The sequence below is a fragment of the Hippoglossus hippoglossus genome, chromosome 7, assembly GCF_009819705.1.
Source record: "Hippoglossus hippoglossus isolate fHipHip1 chromosome 7, fHipHip1.pri, whole genome shotgun sequence".
Classification (NCBI taxonomy): domain Eukaryota; kingdom Metazoa; phylum Chordata; class Actinopteri; order Pleuronectiformes; family Pleuronectidae; genus Hippoglossus; species Hippoglossus hippoglossus.
Genome location: NC_047157.1, coordinates 19,760,111 through 19,774,230, shown reverse-complemented (window position 1 = coordinate 19,774,230; position 14,120 = coordinate 19,760,111). Strand labels below are relative to the sequence as shown.

The following is a 14,120-nucleotide window of genomic DNA, read 5'->3' as shown; positions in this document are numbered from 1 at the left end:
GCCAAATGAATTAAATTGGGCAACTAAATACAGGCTTATTTGGTGCAAAAATATATTTTAAAATGTATTTAAGATTAAGCCATCTAAGTTATTCAGATGGATTAAATCTTTTTGTTTTAGTACTAAATTTGTGCTTTTTTATGAACTTGGTGTCCCAGTGGTCCTGCACTGAACTGCAGTGAAGGGGCGGTAACACCAAGACTGTAACTCTGGTGGCTATTGACCTGATTTTTGGATGCAGCCTCATTAAGTCCAGAGAATGAATGTGCTTAATGAAGACAGAATTCATTTTATCCTTCATCACTTCCATTGGAAGTGTGTTGGAAAGGGATCTCTTAATGACTGAGGGAATGATTACAGCAACTAAATCTGTGTCAGTGTTGGTATGAGCACCTGACTATTGTTTCAAAACACCCAAACCTGTGAACCTATCCTTTAATTAACTGTATCTGTGTGAGATTTAATGCGTTTTATCATTGTTCAGTTTGCCAGCAAGCTGCACTGTGGATCTGCATCTGTCCTCTTGGATTAATGGTGTTTTGGCCGTAACAAAACATCCTTGCTCTTGATCAATAGTCAGTACTTAGCAAACTCAGACTGCGGTGATGACAGACAGCAGAGTGCTCTCTCTGTGCTCACAGCTGAAACAGCAGGAATTGTTGCATCAGCAGCAAAGTGAACCTCAGCTTTTGACTGACTGTCTTCACTTGTTCACTGACAAACAAGGCCTGACACCAGTAGAAGGGGAGTTGAGGACATCAATCAGTGTGTGAAGTGATAATGTGATTCACGGCTGATGTTACTTACCCTGTCCGTCTCCTCCGTGGACTGGTACCCTGATGACAGCACAACATCACTGCCAGTGTTCCCAGGGGCAGGGCTGCTGGGTGTGGTGTCAGTGGTGGAGGAGGACCGCGGGCGGCTGATATGCTGCTGTGGATCAGTGGTATTGTGGCGGCGTGGGGCCTGGGGGCTGCCTCTCAGGAGGGGATCGCGGTCCCCGCTCCCCGATCCGGACCCCTTACTGCGCCGGCTCTGGAGGCTGGTCCCACGCCTCATCGTGTCTGCAGCCACTGAGCCCTGGCCAGCTGCAGAAGGAACCACAGGAGCAGAGAGGCAGTCAGAGTCAGGGCAGCAGGACCCCGAGGCATCCTCAGGGGCAGAGGGGGAGGTACCGCCTGCGGACACTACGGAGGAAGATGAGGAGGAAGACGAGGAGGTGGTGGTGGAGCGAGAGAGGGAGAGGCGTTTACGCTGCTGCTGGAACAGCTGTTTCAGTCCCTGGCCAAGAACCCCCATGCTCTCCCTTGCGTTCTGGCTCATTTTACTGAAAGACGGGTGCTCTGACTGAGATGAGGCCCTCTTCAACCCTGGATTTTGAGATCCCACTGTGTCTCTTCTAACTCCAGGACCTGAACTGGGACCCACCCCCTCTGGCTCCCTTTGATTATCATCCCCTTGCTGCATGTGGCCCTGTTGACCTCCAATGAACACCAGAGAGGAATTATACAGTGAAAACGTCTACTGATACTTCCCTCTCTATCTGTCAGACATGCAGGGGTTCACAACAGGACAACGACTGTGGAGGAGAGACTCGAATACAGTCGAGTAGAGCGGAGAACAGTGGAAGTGGAGATGGGACTGACTGACAGAGGGTTTGATCGGCTCAGTGATGGTCAGGGGGATGAATCCAAAGAGGGAGCATGCATCTCTGATTCAGGAACAAGAAGCCATGCTGGTCTAGTGCAGAGAGAGAGGAGATGGATTATGAGAGGATAGAATTTTGCCTGGTTCCAGTGATAAACATTCACTAATTGCAAATGGAAGGAAGTGTGAATACACAGTAATTAGACTTATGTTTTACAGTTTGTAGACAGGGCAGGATGAATCTGCATTGAATCGGCATTGAGGATGGTCTCATATATTCCTCTGAATCATTCAACATACAAATAGCCCAGTGTTTCAGGGAAAGCCTCTGGATCCAGGTTAGCCAGCATGATGTTAAGATCACAAAATGAAGCATAAATTAATTCAAAACTAAGCAGGTATACATGCAGACTAAGAAAGTAAACAATAGCCTGGAGGGGGGATGCAACCAGAAAGGCCCAAGAGGGTGAAGGGAAAGCACGCAGAAAATAATAGCGGAGGCAGAGAGGGAAAATGACAATGTCTCCCATCATAAGAAAAAAAGAAAAAACACATACCATCAGCCCGACCGTCAGCCAGACTGTCAGCCTCGTGTGTCTCACTCTTATGGATTACCTGAGAGGGGGGGGACAAAGAACAATTTTGAATATTTGAAACTTCACTCTCAGTCACCGCACTGATCTAAAGCTACTTCAACCAATACACATCTCACTCTGATTGCAATCAAAAATCATTTAACGATACATTCAATTTCCACTGTGAGCTGTGAACATGTTGTCAATAGAAAATGATGAACATGCGTGGCACAGCGTGGTGATTTTGTGTTCCTCCAGGAGCTCATTTATTATTCCCAAACGAGCCCCTTCCTTATCCTGAGGCAGTATCAAGAGACAAGGGTTTCCACACTATGAACAACACAAAGTGCAGTGACACAAACACAGATCACAGTGCACAGCCGCCTCCTGCAGCCTTACAAACTGCCTAGCTAAATCTAACTCAGTGACAAAAACCCCAACAAAGAGAAGACACCTGATAAAATACAAGCTGCCTTCCTCAAGAAGGAACCTCATTGGTGGAGAAGTGATCAGCTCAGAGACAGACCCACAGACAGACAGGCAGGCAGTCAGCCTCCCCGCAGCATCAATATCTGCTCCCATTGAGGACAGCAAAACAAGCGAGGCAGGAACATTGGGAGCCTGGGGAGGCGCAGTTACATATCCAAACTTTATTCCTTCAGCTGCGCTGTCATGTCACGAAGAATAACACAATGTTGGGCAGACAGACATAACTGCAAGAATTTATTCAATGCCAATTAAGCTGTGACATGGCTATGAATAAATCAGTTTTACACTAAGTCCAGAGATGGAAGAATACAAGATTGAGAATTAAGATACTTGCAGGTAGCACATCGCTTTTTTACAACTGTCTCAAACAAGAGAACCTGCATTCTAAACACAAATGCATTTACACAGCGGCTTTTATTTTCTACACAAACTGATCTTTAATCTGATTTTTTTACGGAGGCTTGAGTTCTCCTGCAGCTACGTGTCATGTCATGCTTGACCTGTCCTGCCAACAAAGGTGAAATGTCCAACAAATATAATCTTGTCTAATCTTTTCTGTTCCATGAGCAGATACTGATGTGGTTGATACAGTGGCAGCGTGTCAGTATGATGATGTCAGTTAAATGTCACTGTTGACTGCCTGAGAGAGAAGAAGAAGATTAATAAGATAAAAATAATTAAAAAGAAGAAGATTAATACTGTCACCTGGAACCTGGCTTCTGTGCGAGGTGATTTAGATATTGTGCTGTCAACCCTAAGGCAAAACCTTTCAGACTAATAACACAGCTTCAACTTGGTGGTTTTACTGATTACATCCGGGCAATAATTACATTCACTTTAATCAAAGTCCTCACAGGACCTGAAAATATACGTCATGATTTAGCCCCTGCCTAGTAGGAGAGACTGTTAAGTACCTTTATAAAGACTTTTGATTTGTACCTTGGACCTAAAACCTCCCTGTGTTTTATTTTTGTTTGTACTTTGAGTTTATTACTTCTGAGAAGGAAGTTATTAAAGTTATTAGCGGTATTGTACAAACACAAAACGATGGATTACCATGAAACTGAAACAAAATGTTTACCCTAATCAATGCTGCTAAAACCTTTATCTTGATGTTCTCCTTTACACTTGACATCCATTGCACTTCTGTCCGTCCTGGGAGAGGGATCCCTCACATGTGGCTCTCTCTGAGGTTTCTACCTTCTTTTTTCCCTGTTAAAAGGGTTTTTAAGTAGTTTTTCCTTACTCTTGTTGAGGGTTAAGGGCAGAGGATGTCACACCATGTTAAAGCCCTATGAGACAAATTGTGATTTGTGAATATGGGCTATACAAATAAAATTTGATTGATTGATTGATTGAAACTGAGATGCCATAAGGGAAAAACCTATTTAATTTCGGTGTGGATCCAGATCATTGTCAAATAAGGTGTTTTTCAACATTTTCCTTGATTTCTTGGGGAGTAATTCATGGATGTTGATGAAAAAAACAGAAATCTGGATCTAGTGAATTTAAATGTGGTTTCATAAGGAGACTCTTTGGCCTCAGTGGAGGTCTGTACTCTTCAGTGCCCTTCTAGCTTTCTACTGTTTCAGTTCTTGCTACCTTCCTTTCTTTCCTTTTGATGTCTGTTTGAGTCTGGACTTCTATGCTTGTTTGTATTAAATTCCACACACCATACCTGCCTTACTCTTCGGTGTGTTTTGGGGTCTCCCATGAATACAAAACGATATAGAGAAATGTTAATATTGAAGTTTTATATTGCTATTAAGTTCAGTACAATAAACATTTATTTTATTATTAAAAATGACCACTTGCATGCAAGCATGTACCCTCACACTGAAAAGGTTAATGAGTGACAGTCACAGTGATGAGTGATTAATCATGACAGTGCACTTTCCTGTTGTTTTGGAGCCGGTGAGCCGTGATGGGGGGTAAACCCAAATTAATCCCAACCTGAAGCTCTGTACCAACCCTTCGCACCCATCCCTCCCTCTGCGCCGGTAAATCCCCTCCTTCATCCGCAGGCTGATCCCAGCGCTGGATTGGATGTTTTCTTGATTGCCAATGGTTTTATATTCAAACTAAATCCTCTTTCAGGAGCCTTTAGAGGACAAAGCGTTATTTTTAGACTTGGTGTGGATGCTTGTGTGAGAGATCCCGCATCTTTGTACAATTTAAGCAAGGCTCGTCGTTCCACCTTGATGATGTGATGACGCAAAAGAACAAACACCAGATGGGTCTTTGAATTACGAATGTCCTGTTCTGACAGAAAACTCCATCACTGCTCAACATTGTACGAGTCTGACAACGTGCAGAACATACTTCAGCAAAAGACTGTGCATCTGCGATCTAGTATTCTTTTGTTATATTTCTTAAAATCTAAGAATATATGTTAATTGTTAATATAAAAATGTGACGGACCAAGAAATCTCAAGCGAATTATCATTTAAGCTTAAAATTAAATCTTTAACAGCTACTGATTTGAATAATCCTTTGGTGATCCTTTTAGAAATAAATATTCTCTCTTCACTTTCTCCTGAGATCAACCTCAGAAACATGAATGTGGTTGCATGTGTTCAGGTCTATTTAATCTCATGTTAAAAAGTGGTGGTCTGTGATAAACAGATGTCAGCCATGTCAGCAGCATGTGTGAGTCAGCATGTTTCACAATAATGTCAAAGGCGAATGACAATCAACCAACAATGGCCTCTCTGGAACCATGTCAGCCTCCCTCATGCTACTCACTCATATAAACACACACACACACACACACACACACACACACACACACACACACACACACACACACACACACACACACACACACACACACACACACACACACACACACACACACACACACACACACACACACTCTCTCCTGCTGTCACATTGTCTTTGGCCAGTTTAACAGATGAGACGGTGAAATGGTCTCTGGCACCAACAGAAAAGAACAACTCACACATTCCCAACTTGTCATTTTGTAGACAGTGATAATAAGTATGAGTGAAGTAATATAATAGATCCAAGTTTAAGCTTAAAGGAAACGAAGGGGTGTTGTGATAAATATTAAACAATCCTATTTTTTATTTGTGATCTTTTTTATATCATATAAACAAGCTTTTTTCAAGTGATAATGTTTAACAATAAATTACAGTATCACAACTTTTAAATGATCAGTCTGGGTATAAAAGCGAAAACGCAGACAATCTGTAGTTTAATATAATGCAAACACAATCATGTATCTGCACTGCACGGGGCATCATAGCCCTTGCATGCATGCAGTCAGTAGTTTCAGTAAAAGGTTAGTTTCAAACCATATATGCACTCAGAATGGCACCAGAGTGCATTCCTCTGCCAACTGTCCCCTTATGAAACCACATTTAAATTCACTAACTCATAAATATTAGGCCCTTAAACATGCCTGATTATTTTCATACCGATAAGATCCATGAATTGCTCTCTGAGCCATCAACTGAAATGTTGAAAAACGCCCCATCTCACAATGTTAAAGAAAGATTAACGCCTGATCTGGATCCACACCAAAATTGGTTTCTTCCCTGACCAATATCACATCCCTCCACCAAGTGTCATGGTAATCCGCCCAGTAGTTTTTTTGCATGAGCCAACTGACAAACAAACAAACAGATGAACAAACAAATGCAGACTTAACCTACTTGGCGAAGGCAATAAATTCTGTGGGAGACACTGCAAACAAAGTGAAAAAAAAATCAGTTCTGTAGTATTTGCATAATCCTGCAAAAATAACAAACTAACGCAGACAAACAAATTACCTCTTTAGTGGTGGCGATAACCAGACCACTGTTTCCTCTTAACTGTTTATATTCTACTCTTGTGATAAAAAAAAAGATGCAAACACAAGTGGAGGTCAATCTGTCCGGTGCTCTTTGACACTGAAGCAGCCATGTTGTTCATCGCTGAACATATACAGTCGGTTAATTCAAAATATGGCCGTAGCTTAAACAAGCCCGTGCAGTGTTTCCAGAAGGGTCTGAGAGCTGGCGTGGGATAGACTGCTCTTTGTTCCCTCTGAGCCACACACAGGCCCATCACTGCTCTTTGTGCTGCGCCTCTTTCACTGACAGACACACATCAATACGAGGGGAATTAGGCCAGAGAGTTCTGGCAGCGATGTTTGTGTGTGACCGCATGAATGTGTGTTTTTGTGTCGGACCGGCAGAGAAAAGGAACGAGGAAGAGATATATAGCGGGAATTATATTGTGTGGAAATGTGTACATATGTGTGCGTACATTCGTATATACGCTTATGTTTTGTCTTTGACCGATGGAAAATGGGCCATATCTCATTCAGCAGCTGCAGAATGACAGCATAGGCAGGAAACAGGAACAATCGTTATTGTATTTGTGTGTGAGTGTGTGTGCATGGTGGGGGGAGTCAGTGAATAGCCCAGTTGTATCAGTCCTGACAGTGCAGGAGATGACTTCAGCATACTGCAAAATGTGTGATAAGAGAAGACGCGACTCTTTGTATCAGTCGGGGGAATAAGCGAGAAAACGGATACAGGGGTGAAAGAGGCCAGACTGGATCAAAAGCATCCAGCCTAATGGCGTGTTTCTCCTGGCCGTGTTGGGTTCAGCCAGGCGCTCGGCTGAGATTTTGTCTGAATGAGAAGGTGAATGGCAGGTAGTTCCCTGACGGAGGCAAGCACAACGCCCCATTGTGCAAGATGAAACCCACAGGGAGGCCCTGCAGCCAAAGCTGCGCCCAGCCTTTTTAGGAACAGGACAAACCAGACGACACAATCACGTTTAGAAAAGAACCAGCTGTTTGCTCAATGACATCATGGGCTTGTTTACAAAAGTTGAATGAAAGATTTCTTCTTGTAAAGGGGCCAAAAACACTTTTAAATGATGACTGTTTCAAACATGGTTGTCTGTCTTATATAATATTTCAGATTTTATTATTTCTCTTAGGCAACATGAGATCATTTGTAACTACTTCCCCTGTGACCTCCCCGGACTCAAATTTCTGTGAAAAACAACGAAACTCACACAAGAGGAACAGCAGGAGGAATATTGGATATGTGTGAGTCACTTAAAACTAGAGATCTTCTGATACTGATACAACTAAAAATGCTGTGTCAGTTGTCGGCAAGTACACAAATTTATGTACTGATCCAATACCACGCCTTGAGGTGATTTCCAGTAGTGCATCGTTAGACAGAGCTAGCTAAGAAACCGGCAATTTGGAAATATTTCGCACTGGAAAGTCCCACAAGTAAAATTGCAACGTAAGACTTCAGTTTCGAGAAGGTTGTTTTTTCCTAGATTTATTTATATGTCTTCTTTTTCAATTGTATATGTAAAAATAGAAAATAGAAGAAGTTCTACGGCATTCATTCTCTGTATGTATTTGTTTTTCAGTGGATTTGAACTTAACTAAGCCACAAAACAATGATAGCAACCATTACTTCCACTCTGGGTTAGTAGCATATAGATGTTAAAATACATTATATAAGTTTAAAATGCACTGGTATCGGAGTCCAGGTATCGCTATCGGTTATCAGGAAGGGAAAAACGCTATTGGAAAACCTCTACCTAAAAGAATTTGATCAGAGTCAGTGAAGTGAGAAGCTACAAAGACAAAAGTAACAAAGAGACTTACAGGATTCTAAAAACCACACTGTATTTATTCACTTTGACAGTGAATGAATCTAGACATCAGAGCAGTGATGTGAAACGTAACGACGGTGAGTGATGGAACATTATTCTGAACGAGTCAGGAGGGGGGGGCCTTGTTTAAGCGACACCTCCGCATCTGTGCTGAACACGACAGCAAGTCTCCTCATGAATAATTCACCCCGTGCATGGAACTGACACTGGTCCATGTTGACTACAACCACAAGAACACTCAGTGCGGGTGTAATGTGTCCGACCTGATGTAAAGTGTATACGGACGTGAAGTAGGACAGATGTTCTGAAAAGGGGGTTCCCACTCGTCAAGAGGAGAAATTAGATAGTGAGTATAATCCACTTCAAGTCCTGCAAAGTGGCCTTCACTTATTAACCTGATAGGTGTTTAAGAGTGGGCAGGATTCCGACTTGGCCAACGAAGCTCATATTCCACCCCGTTCTGGCAGAGCATCATCGGCTGTCAACGGCCTGGAAACCACCTACACACCAGCTGAAATCTCATACCAGAGATTGTGTTAAAGGCGCACAGCCGTATGGAATGGGGAAGGGGAATGTGTCTCAGGGTCAACGCACACTTTGTGCGACTGAAGAGAGAAAACTGTCAGGTTATCAGGCAAGAGGGCATCTGGCTCTTTGTGGTGCCTGCAGGTGAGAAACCGACATAAATCATCCATGTTGTCACCTATTTAAATAACTCTTTAGTCCAATCTCTGGGCTCAGGTAACTGGACACCTCTCCTGCTCAGTGGAGGGGTTACTGGAGCTCTGCGCATCCAAGCGCTGGTCTCGAAGCTTTTACTATGAGCGTGATATTGGGTTTCAGCACGAAGTCGGCCGGTCAACAATATCAAGAGGGAGAGATGAGAGATAAAATTCCTTCTCCAGACCTCCAAACTGCTGCTTCTAAAGTGAACAATCTATGAAGAAGAAGAAGACGCAAACATATTGAAATGAAAGGTTGATGAAAATCAGGCTGTTTTGCGCATTTTCAGCCATCAGACATTCCCTTCTTAAAGCTCTGATGGGGGGGGGGGGGTCTAAGGTCTAAAGTCAAAAGTTGATATAAAGCTACTGTGGAGTTTCAGCCATCTGAGTTGACATGAGAAGTGAACATTTTCTAGAGTTACAGTCTTTTTAGTCCAAAATTCCCTTTCTGGCCTTTTCAGATATGCAATAATTGATATTTCTGGCTTCTTCAATCTGTTAGAGTGAAGCATTTTTTGACATTCAGTCAAAGGTGACTGTTACATTTGCATTCCCTCTGGCTTTATTCAAATAAGACAGGACAATAATGAAATGCCTCTTTTTCACCGACAAAATTTTTACGAAATAACAGGAAGTTATGACTCTTGTTTGATTTCTTTGTCATCACATGCTGTGAAAATACATGGAGAGACTGTTGAGACGCAAATGTATGAGTCAGTTGCTCCTAACGTCATCTGATTTAATTTAAAGAAATGCTGACAGCAGGAGAATGTCACAGTGTGGGGACATTTCTAACACAAGATAGAAGAAAAACAGAAAAAAAATATATATATATATAAATATCTCAGGATAGAAAAAGCCTATGACGATGTCGAATTGGAAAGACAATGAGATTTGAGATCTTTTGACCATAAGGGTCCTGCCTTCTGCACGCTCTACCCAGGTTCCATCCCTCACCTGAACGCTCCACACCTTTTTCTGTTGTTGTGAACATGTCTGACCTGGAAAGTCTCCTGCTGCCCTGTTGACTTTTATGTGAATCCCACATGTACTACTTATTTATTCATTCAGAGCAACAAGCTGCAATCAGATTAACATTGAGGGAAACACACTGAGGGGATTTTAAACTAAAAATGACTGTAACTCTGGAAGATACCGACTTACATAAACATAGACCTCAGTTGTGTTTTAAAGTGCCTCTTCTCTGCCTCTGTTTTTTCGAACAGGAAAGGATCCGAGGGAAGCAGGCAGCTCGTTGCCACTAGAAACCACAGCCTCTATAAAGGAATTTCACCTTCATTCTGGACGAGTGGGAGTCAGTCCTACTGGAGAGAAGAAACACGATCTGTCTGCAGCAGAAGGAAATGGAAGGAAGAAAAACTTTTTGCACATATGGGAGTTTTGAAGAATGATCCGTCTCTGGCATCTAAATTAAGGCGCACTTTGACACCTCTGCTTAATCCTGCAGGAAGAGGAAGAAGGTGTGTGTGTGAGAGACAGAGTGAGACAGAAAGGGCCAGGGAGTGAAAGGAAAAAGTGTTTCCTCTCTGAGATACAGCACTTCCCCTTTAGAACAGAGCCCCATCACTGTGTGAATGATGCTATGATTGTTTTCGACTCCACTGAGGTGAAAAAAATGATTATCTGAATCTTTTTGAATCCGTTACTGAACACTGCATCATTTGTTTGGGGGAAAAGGACAAAGGAGCTTCACAAACATCTTTTGTTGGTATTCAGGCTGGGTACTAAATACAGCCCTACACAGACATAGCGGTATGGGCATGTACACTTTTATTTTACAGAATAAGCAGTGCAGAAATGATGTGGTCAGGCTCTAAACTTTGATACTTTCGTGGCACCGAACAAAATGGATACTAAAAAATGTCAGTAATGTAATTCAGTGTCAAATTTTGCTACCTAAGAAGTAAATCTCATCAGTGTCCATGGTTCAATAAGCAGGCAGCATGCTTGTACCAGGATCTTAAAATGCTGGTGATTGGCTGTCAAATTAATGTTAAACTAATATGTCAAAGAGAAATGTATGAAAAACACTGTGTTGTGTCCAGAGACAGGGTTCACGTGTTCATTGTAATATTTTTAGAGGCTTGACAACGATGTACACTGCATGGTAGGTGTAAAAAGGCCTAAGAGATCCACTTAGTCAGATTCATAGTAGAGTGATGCAGTAAATTCAATTAAGACATAAACACTAAGACCAAGGGATACATTTAAGAGCAGTTTAAAGTTGCTCCATGGTCGACTGCCGAGACGCGGCCCCTCACTGGCTTCCCACTCACAAATGCTGCCAATTACGTTTGTTGGAATGCACAACCAAGCTGGGGGTACTACCGCCAAGAACTGAACCCAGGCAACCCAGGATATGCTGCGCCCGCAGTGCAATGCCCTCTGCAGCAGAGCGTGGCAACCGAGCAGCAGCCTATAAATAAGAGAACACTGAGGGAGAATCTCATCATTAAATGTGCTAGAATGTTCTGTAGCATCATATAAAGCACCAATTTATCCATCTTCCATAACACTTCTCCTATTCAGCGTTGCCAGGCGCTGAGGCCTTTACATTCACATGCAGTAGGTGTGAAGTCAGGTACATCGAGGAGGCAGCACAGTCTGTCACAAAGCTAACACATCCATGTTCACAGACTCACACATCCATGTTCACAGTCACAGCTAGAGGCCAATATTAGAAGAACTCTAATAGCACCAGGCTGAAGGAAGTGTACCTTAAGTTAACACCTTGGTATCCTGGACATTATTTTTTGCTTGTGAAGGATTCACGTTGGTAATAAAGACATACTGGTAGAATATAATGTTTAGATATACATGTACATATGTGTGTACTTGGATGTATAATTAGTTTGCAGAACTACAGTTCCTACATGTTTAGTTTTTAAATTAATGATTTAAGAGAAAGACCTATTGCACACAGATCATTCTACACACAAAGCTTGTTCTGTTCAATGTAAACAACGGAACGACTGCAGCCGGTCTACAAGAAACATGACTTCATACAATAGTAACACAACACTACATATATATATAAACACACAAAAATTCAAAACAAATTCCTCACCAATCAAAACAAGCCTCTACCAATATAAATACATAAACTAATCACAATCCACTTCTCATTTTAATCTTGCTAATCCATTGGCTGCAGATTTCTATTGAGAAATGCTGGTTTCCTGTTCACACAGCCAATCAATCAGCATCTGTGTGAGACAGGCACACATACAGGGAGCTGTGCTAATCTTGTGATCTGATCTAAAGGATGAGGACATCACCGAGTGCGGATTTTTTATATTAACCTGAAGATGAGCACATCATTTTTAGAAAGTACAGAGTTAGCATCATGCACGCAAACAGACACACACATACAGATACACACAAGCACATCACACATGTACAAAGTCTCTCAGTTCTTAGCTCAGCTCCCAAAAGGGAAGAAACAACGTGAGTGCAGAGGAGGAGGAGGAGGAGGAGGAGGAGGAGGAGGGCAGCGTCATCCTGGTGGTCTGACCATCGTAGTGAGACATGAATGGCTGTGTGAGCTGAGCCCTGGAGGGGCAGCTGAGCTCTCAGCCACTTAGCACAGTAGGTCATACAGATAGTGGGATATGCTGTATCATGTCCTAGCAGACCCTTCCTGCCCCTCTACATGTGTGTCATACTATAAGTGCTGTGCAGTCTCCCTGTCACCATGTCATGAGAAAGGATGAGTACAGTGAAAGGGATTTAAACAAACCTTCAGTCCATCGTTGGGACGCTGGAGCAGCTTTCCTTCACTGCAGAGGAGATGACATCCTGCTGCATCAGGCCCCACAGCTCTGCAACAAGGAGGAGGAAAAAAGTGAGATGGAAACTGTAATCCTCTAAATGCATCTGTGTCTCCCTGCCTGTAAATGCATCTGTCTCCCAGACACTGATAATAATAATATGTTGCGGGCAGCCATCATCGCTTCCCAGGCCATGAAATCTATTGAGCCCATTAAATATTGCATTAGCCAGTTGAGTAGAGACTGAAATAAGGGTTGATTAAAACTTGTGTGGGGTTTGCAGGAGGCTGCGGCTGACATCATGAGCCACTGACACACATTAACATGACAGCATCATAGGAAATGAACACACGAACTACATGAATTCACTGGAACCAAGCCCCCCCCCCCCCCCATCCCCCCTCCCAGAGTCCATCACAAGCTGTCAAAGTCCTAAAACAAGAGGATTCACATGAGAGCGAATGATTTCATCTCCAGACGTCACGTGAAGCGGCTAAATTAAACATTTGTTATTCTTCTCTTATTCACATACCGACACAGGAGATGAACTGACGCGAGGGAAAGTCACGTTTCTTGATAACGTAACTGTGGAGGAACCGGTAAAGCGGTGACAGGGGAAAGTGCGGGTTGGGACAACACGTGAGGTAAAGCCGGTGGAAATGTGAGTGTTCCCAGTCGGTGACTCTCAGGTGGACGGTCCCGTTACTGACACCGCACCGCGCCGCACCGCACCGTGCTGCTGCTGCTGCTGCTGCTGCTAATGCGGTGCAACATCTACATCAACGGCTGCTCTGGCTAACGGCGCACAAACACAGCACACGGTAAACAACAACAACAACAACAGGGACAACAACCGCAACAACAACAACACATCATATAATCCTCACTTACATGGATGACAGTGAAGTGTTCAGGCTGAGACGCGGACGTTCAGCTGCCGTCCGAGCACCGTACGTCCCGCACTCTGCCCACCCTCCGTACCCCTCTGACGTCATGACGCACGCCGAGCGGGAAGCAAAGACCAAAGGTGGTCCTGCGGCGAGATGCCTCACTCGTTTCAAAGTTCGTGAGTTCTCCTCAGGCACATAGAGATAAGATGAGATGAGATGAGATAAGATAAGATAAGATAAGATAAGATAAGATAAGACTTTATTAACCCCAAAGGAAATTCTTGTGCCATAATTACAGTATCAACAATATTACATTACATGTCATTTGGCGGACGCTTTTATCCAAAG

The 14,120-nt window shown here is 43.1% G+C and overlaps 1 protein-coding gene across 3 annotated transcripts in view; it reads right to left on the bottom strand.

Moving 5' to 3' along the window:
* The window catches only part of tmcc1a (transmembrane and coiled-coil domain family 1a), a 44,445-nt gene extending 30,576 nt beyond the window's left edge, over positions 1-13,869 (bottom strand). Inside the window, exons 1-4 of one of the 3 annotated variants that reach the window (XM_034591564.1) lie at positions 13,774-13,869; positions 12,852-12,933; positions 2,205-2,262; positions 808-1,088 (exon numbers count right to left, since the gene is read on the bottom strand). In XM_034591564.1, the coding sequence (XP_034447455.1) occupies positions 808-1,059 (252 nt within the window). In that variant the 5' untranslated portion in view covers positions 1,060-1,088; positions 2,205-2,262; positions 12,852-12,933; positions 13,774-13,869. Of the gene's footprint in view, positions 1-807; positions 1,741-2,204; positions 2,263-12,851; positions 12,934-13,414; positions 13,706-13,773 lie in introns of those variants that run through there. The other 2 variants (XM_034591562.1, XM_034591563.1) reach the window with 2 other exon arrangements.
* Between the last annotated feature and the right edge of the window lie 251 nt (positions 13,870-14,120).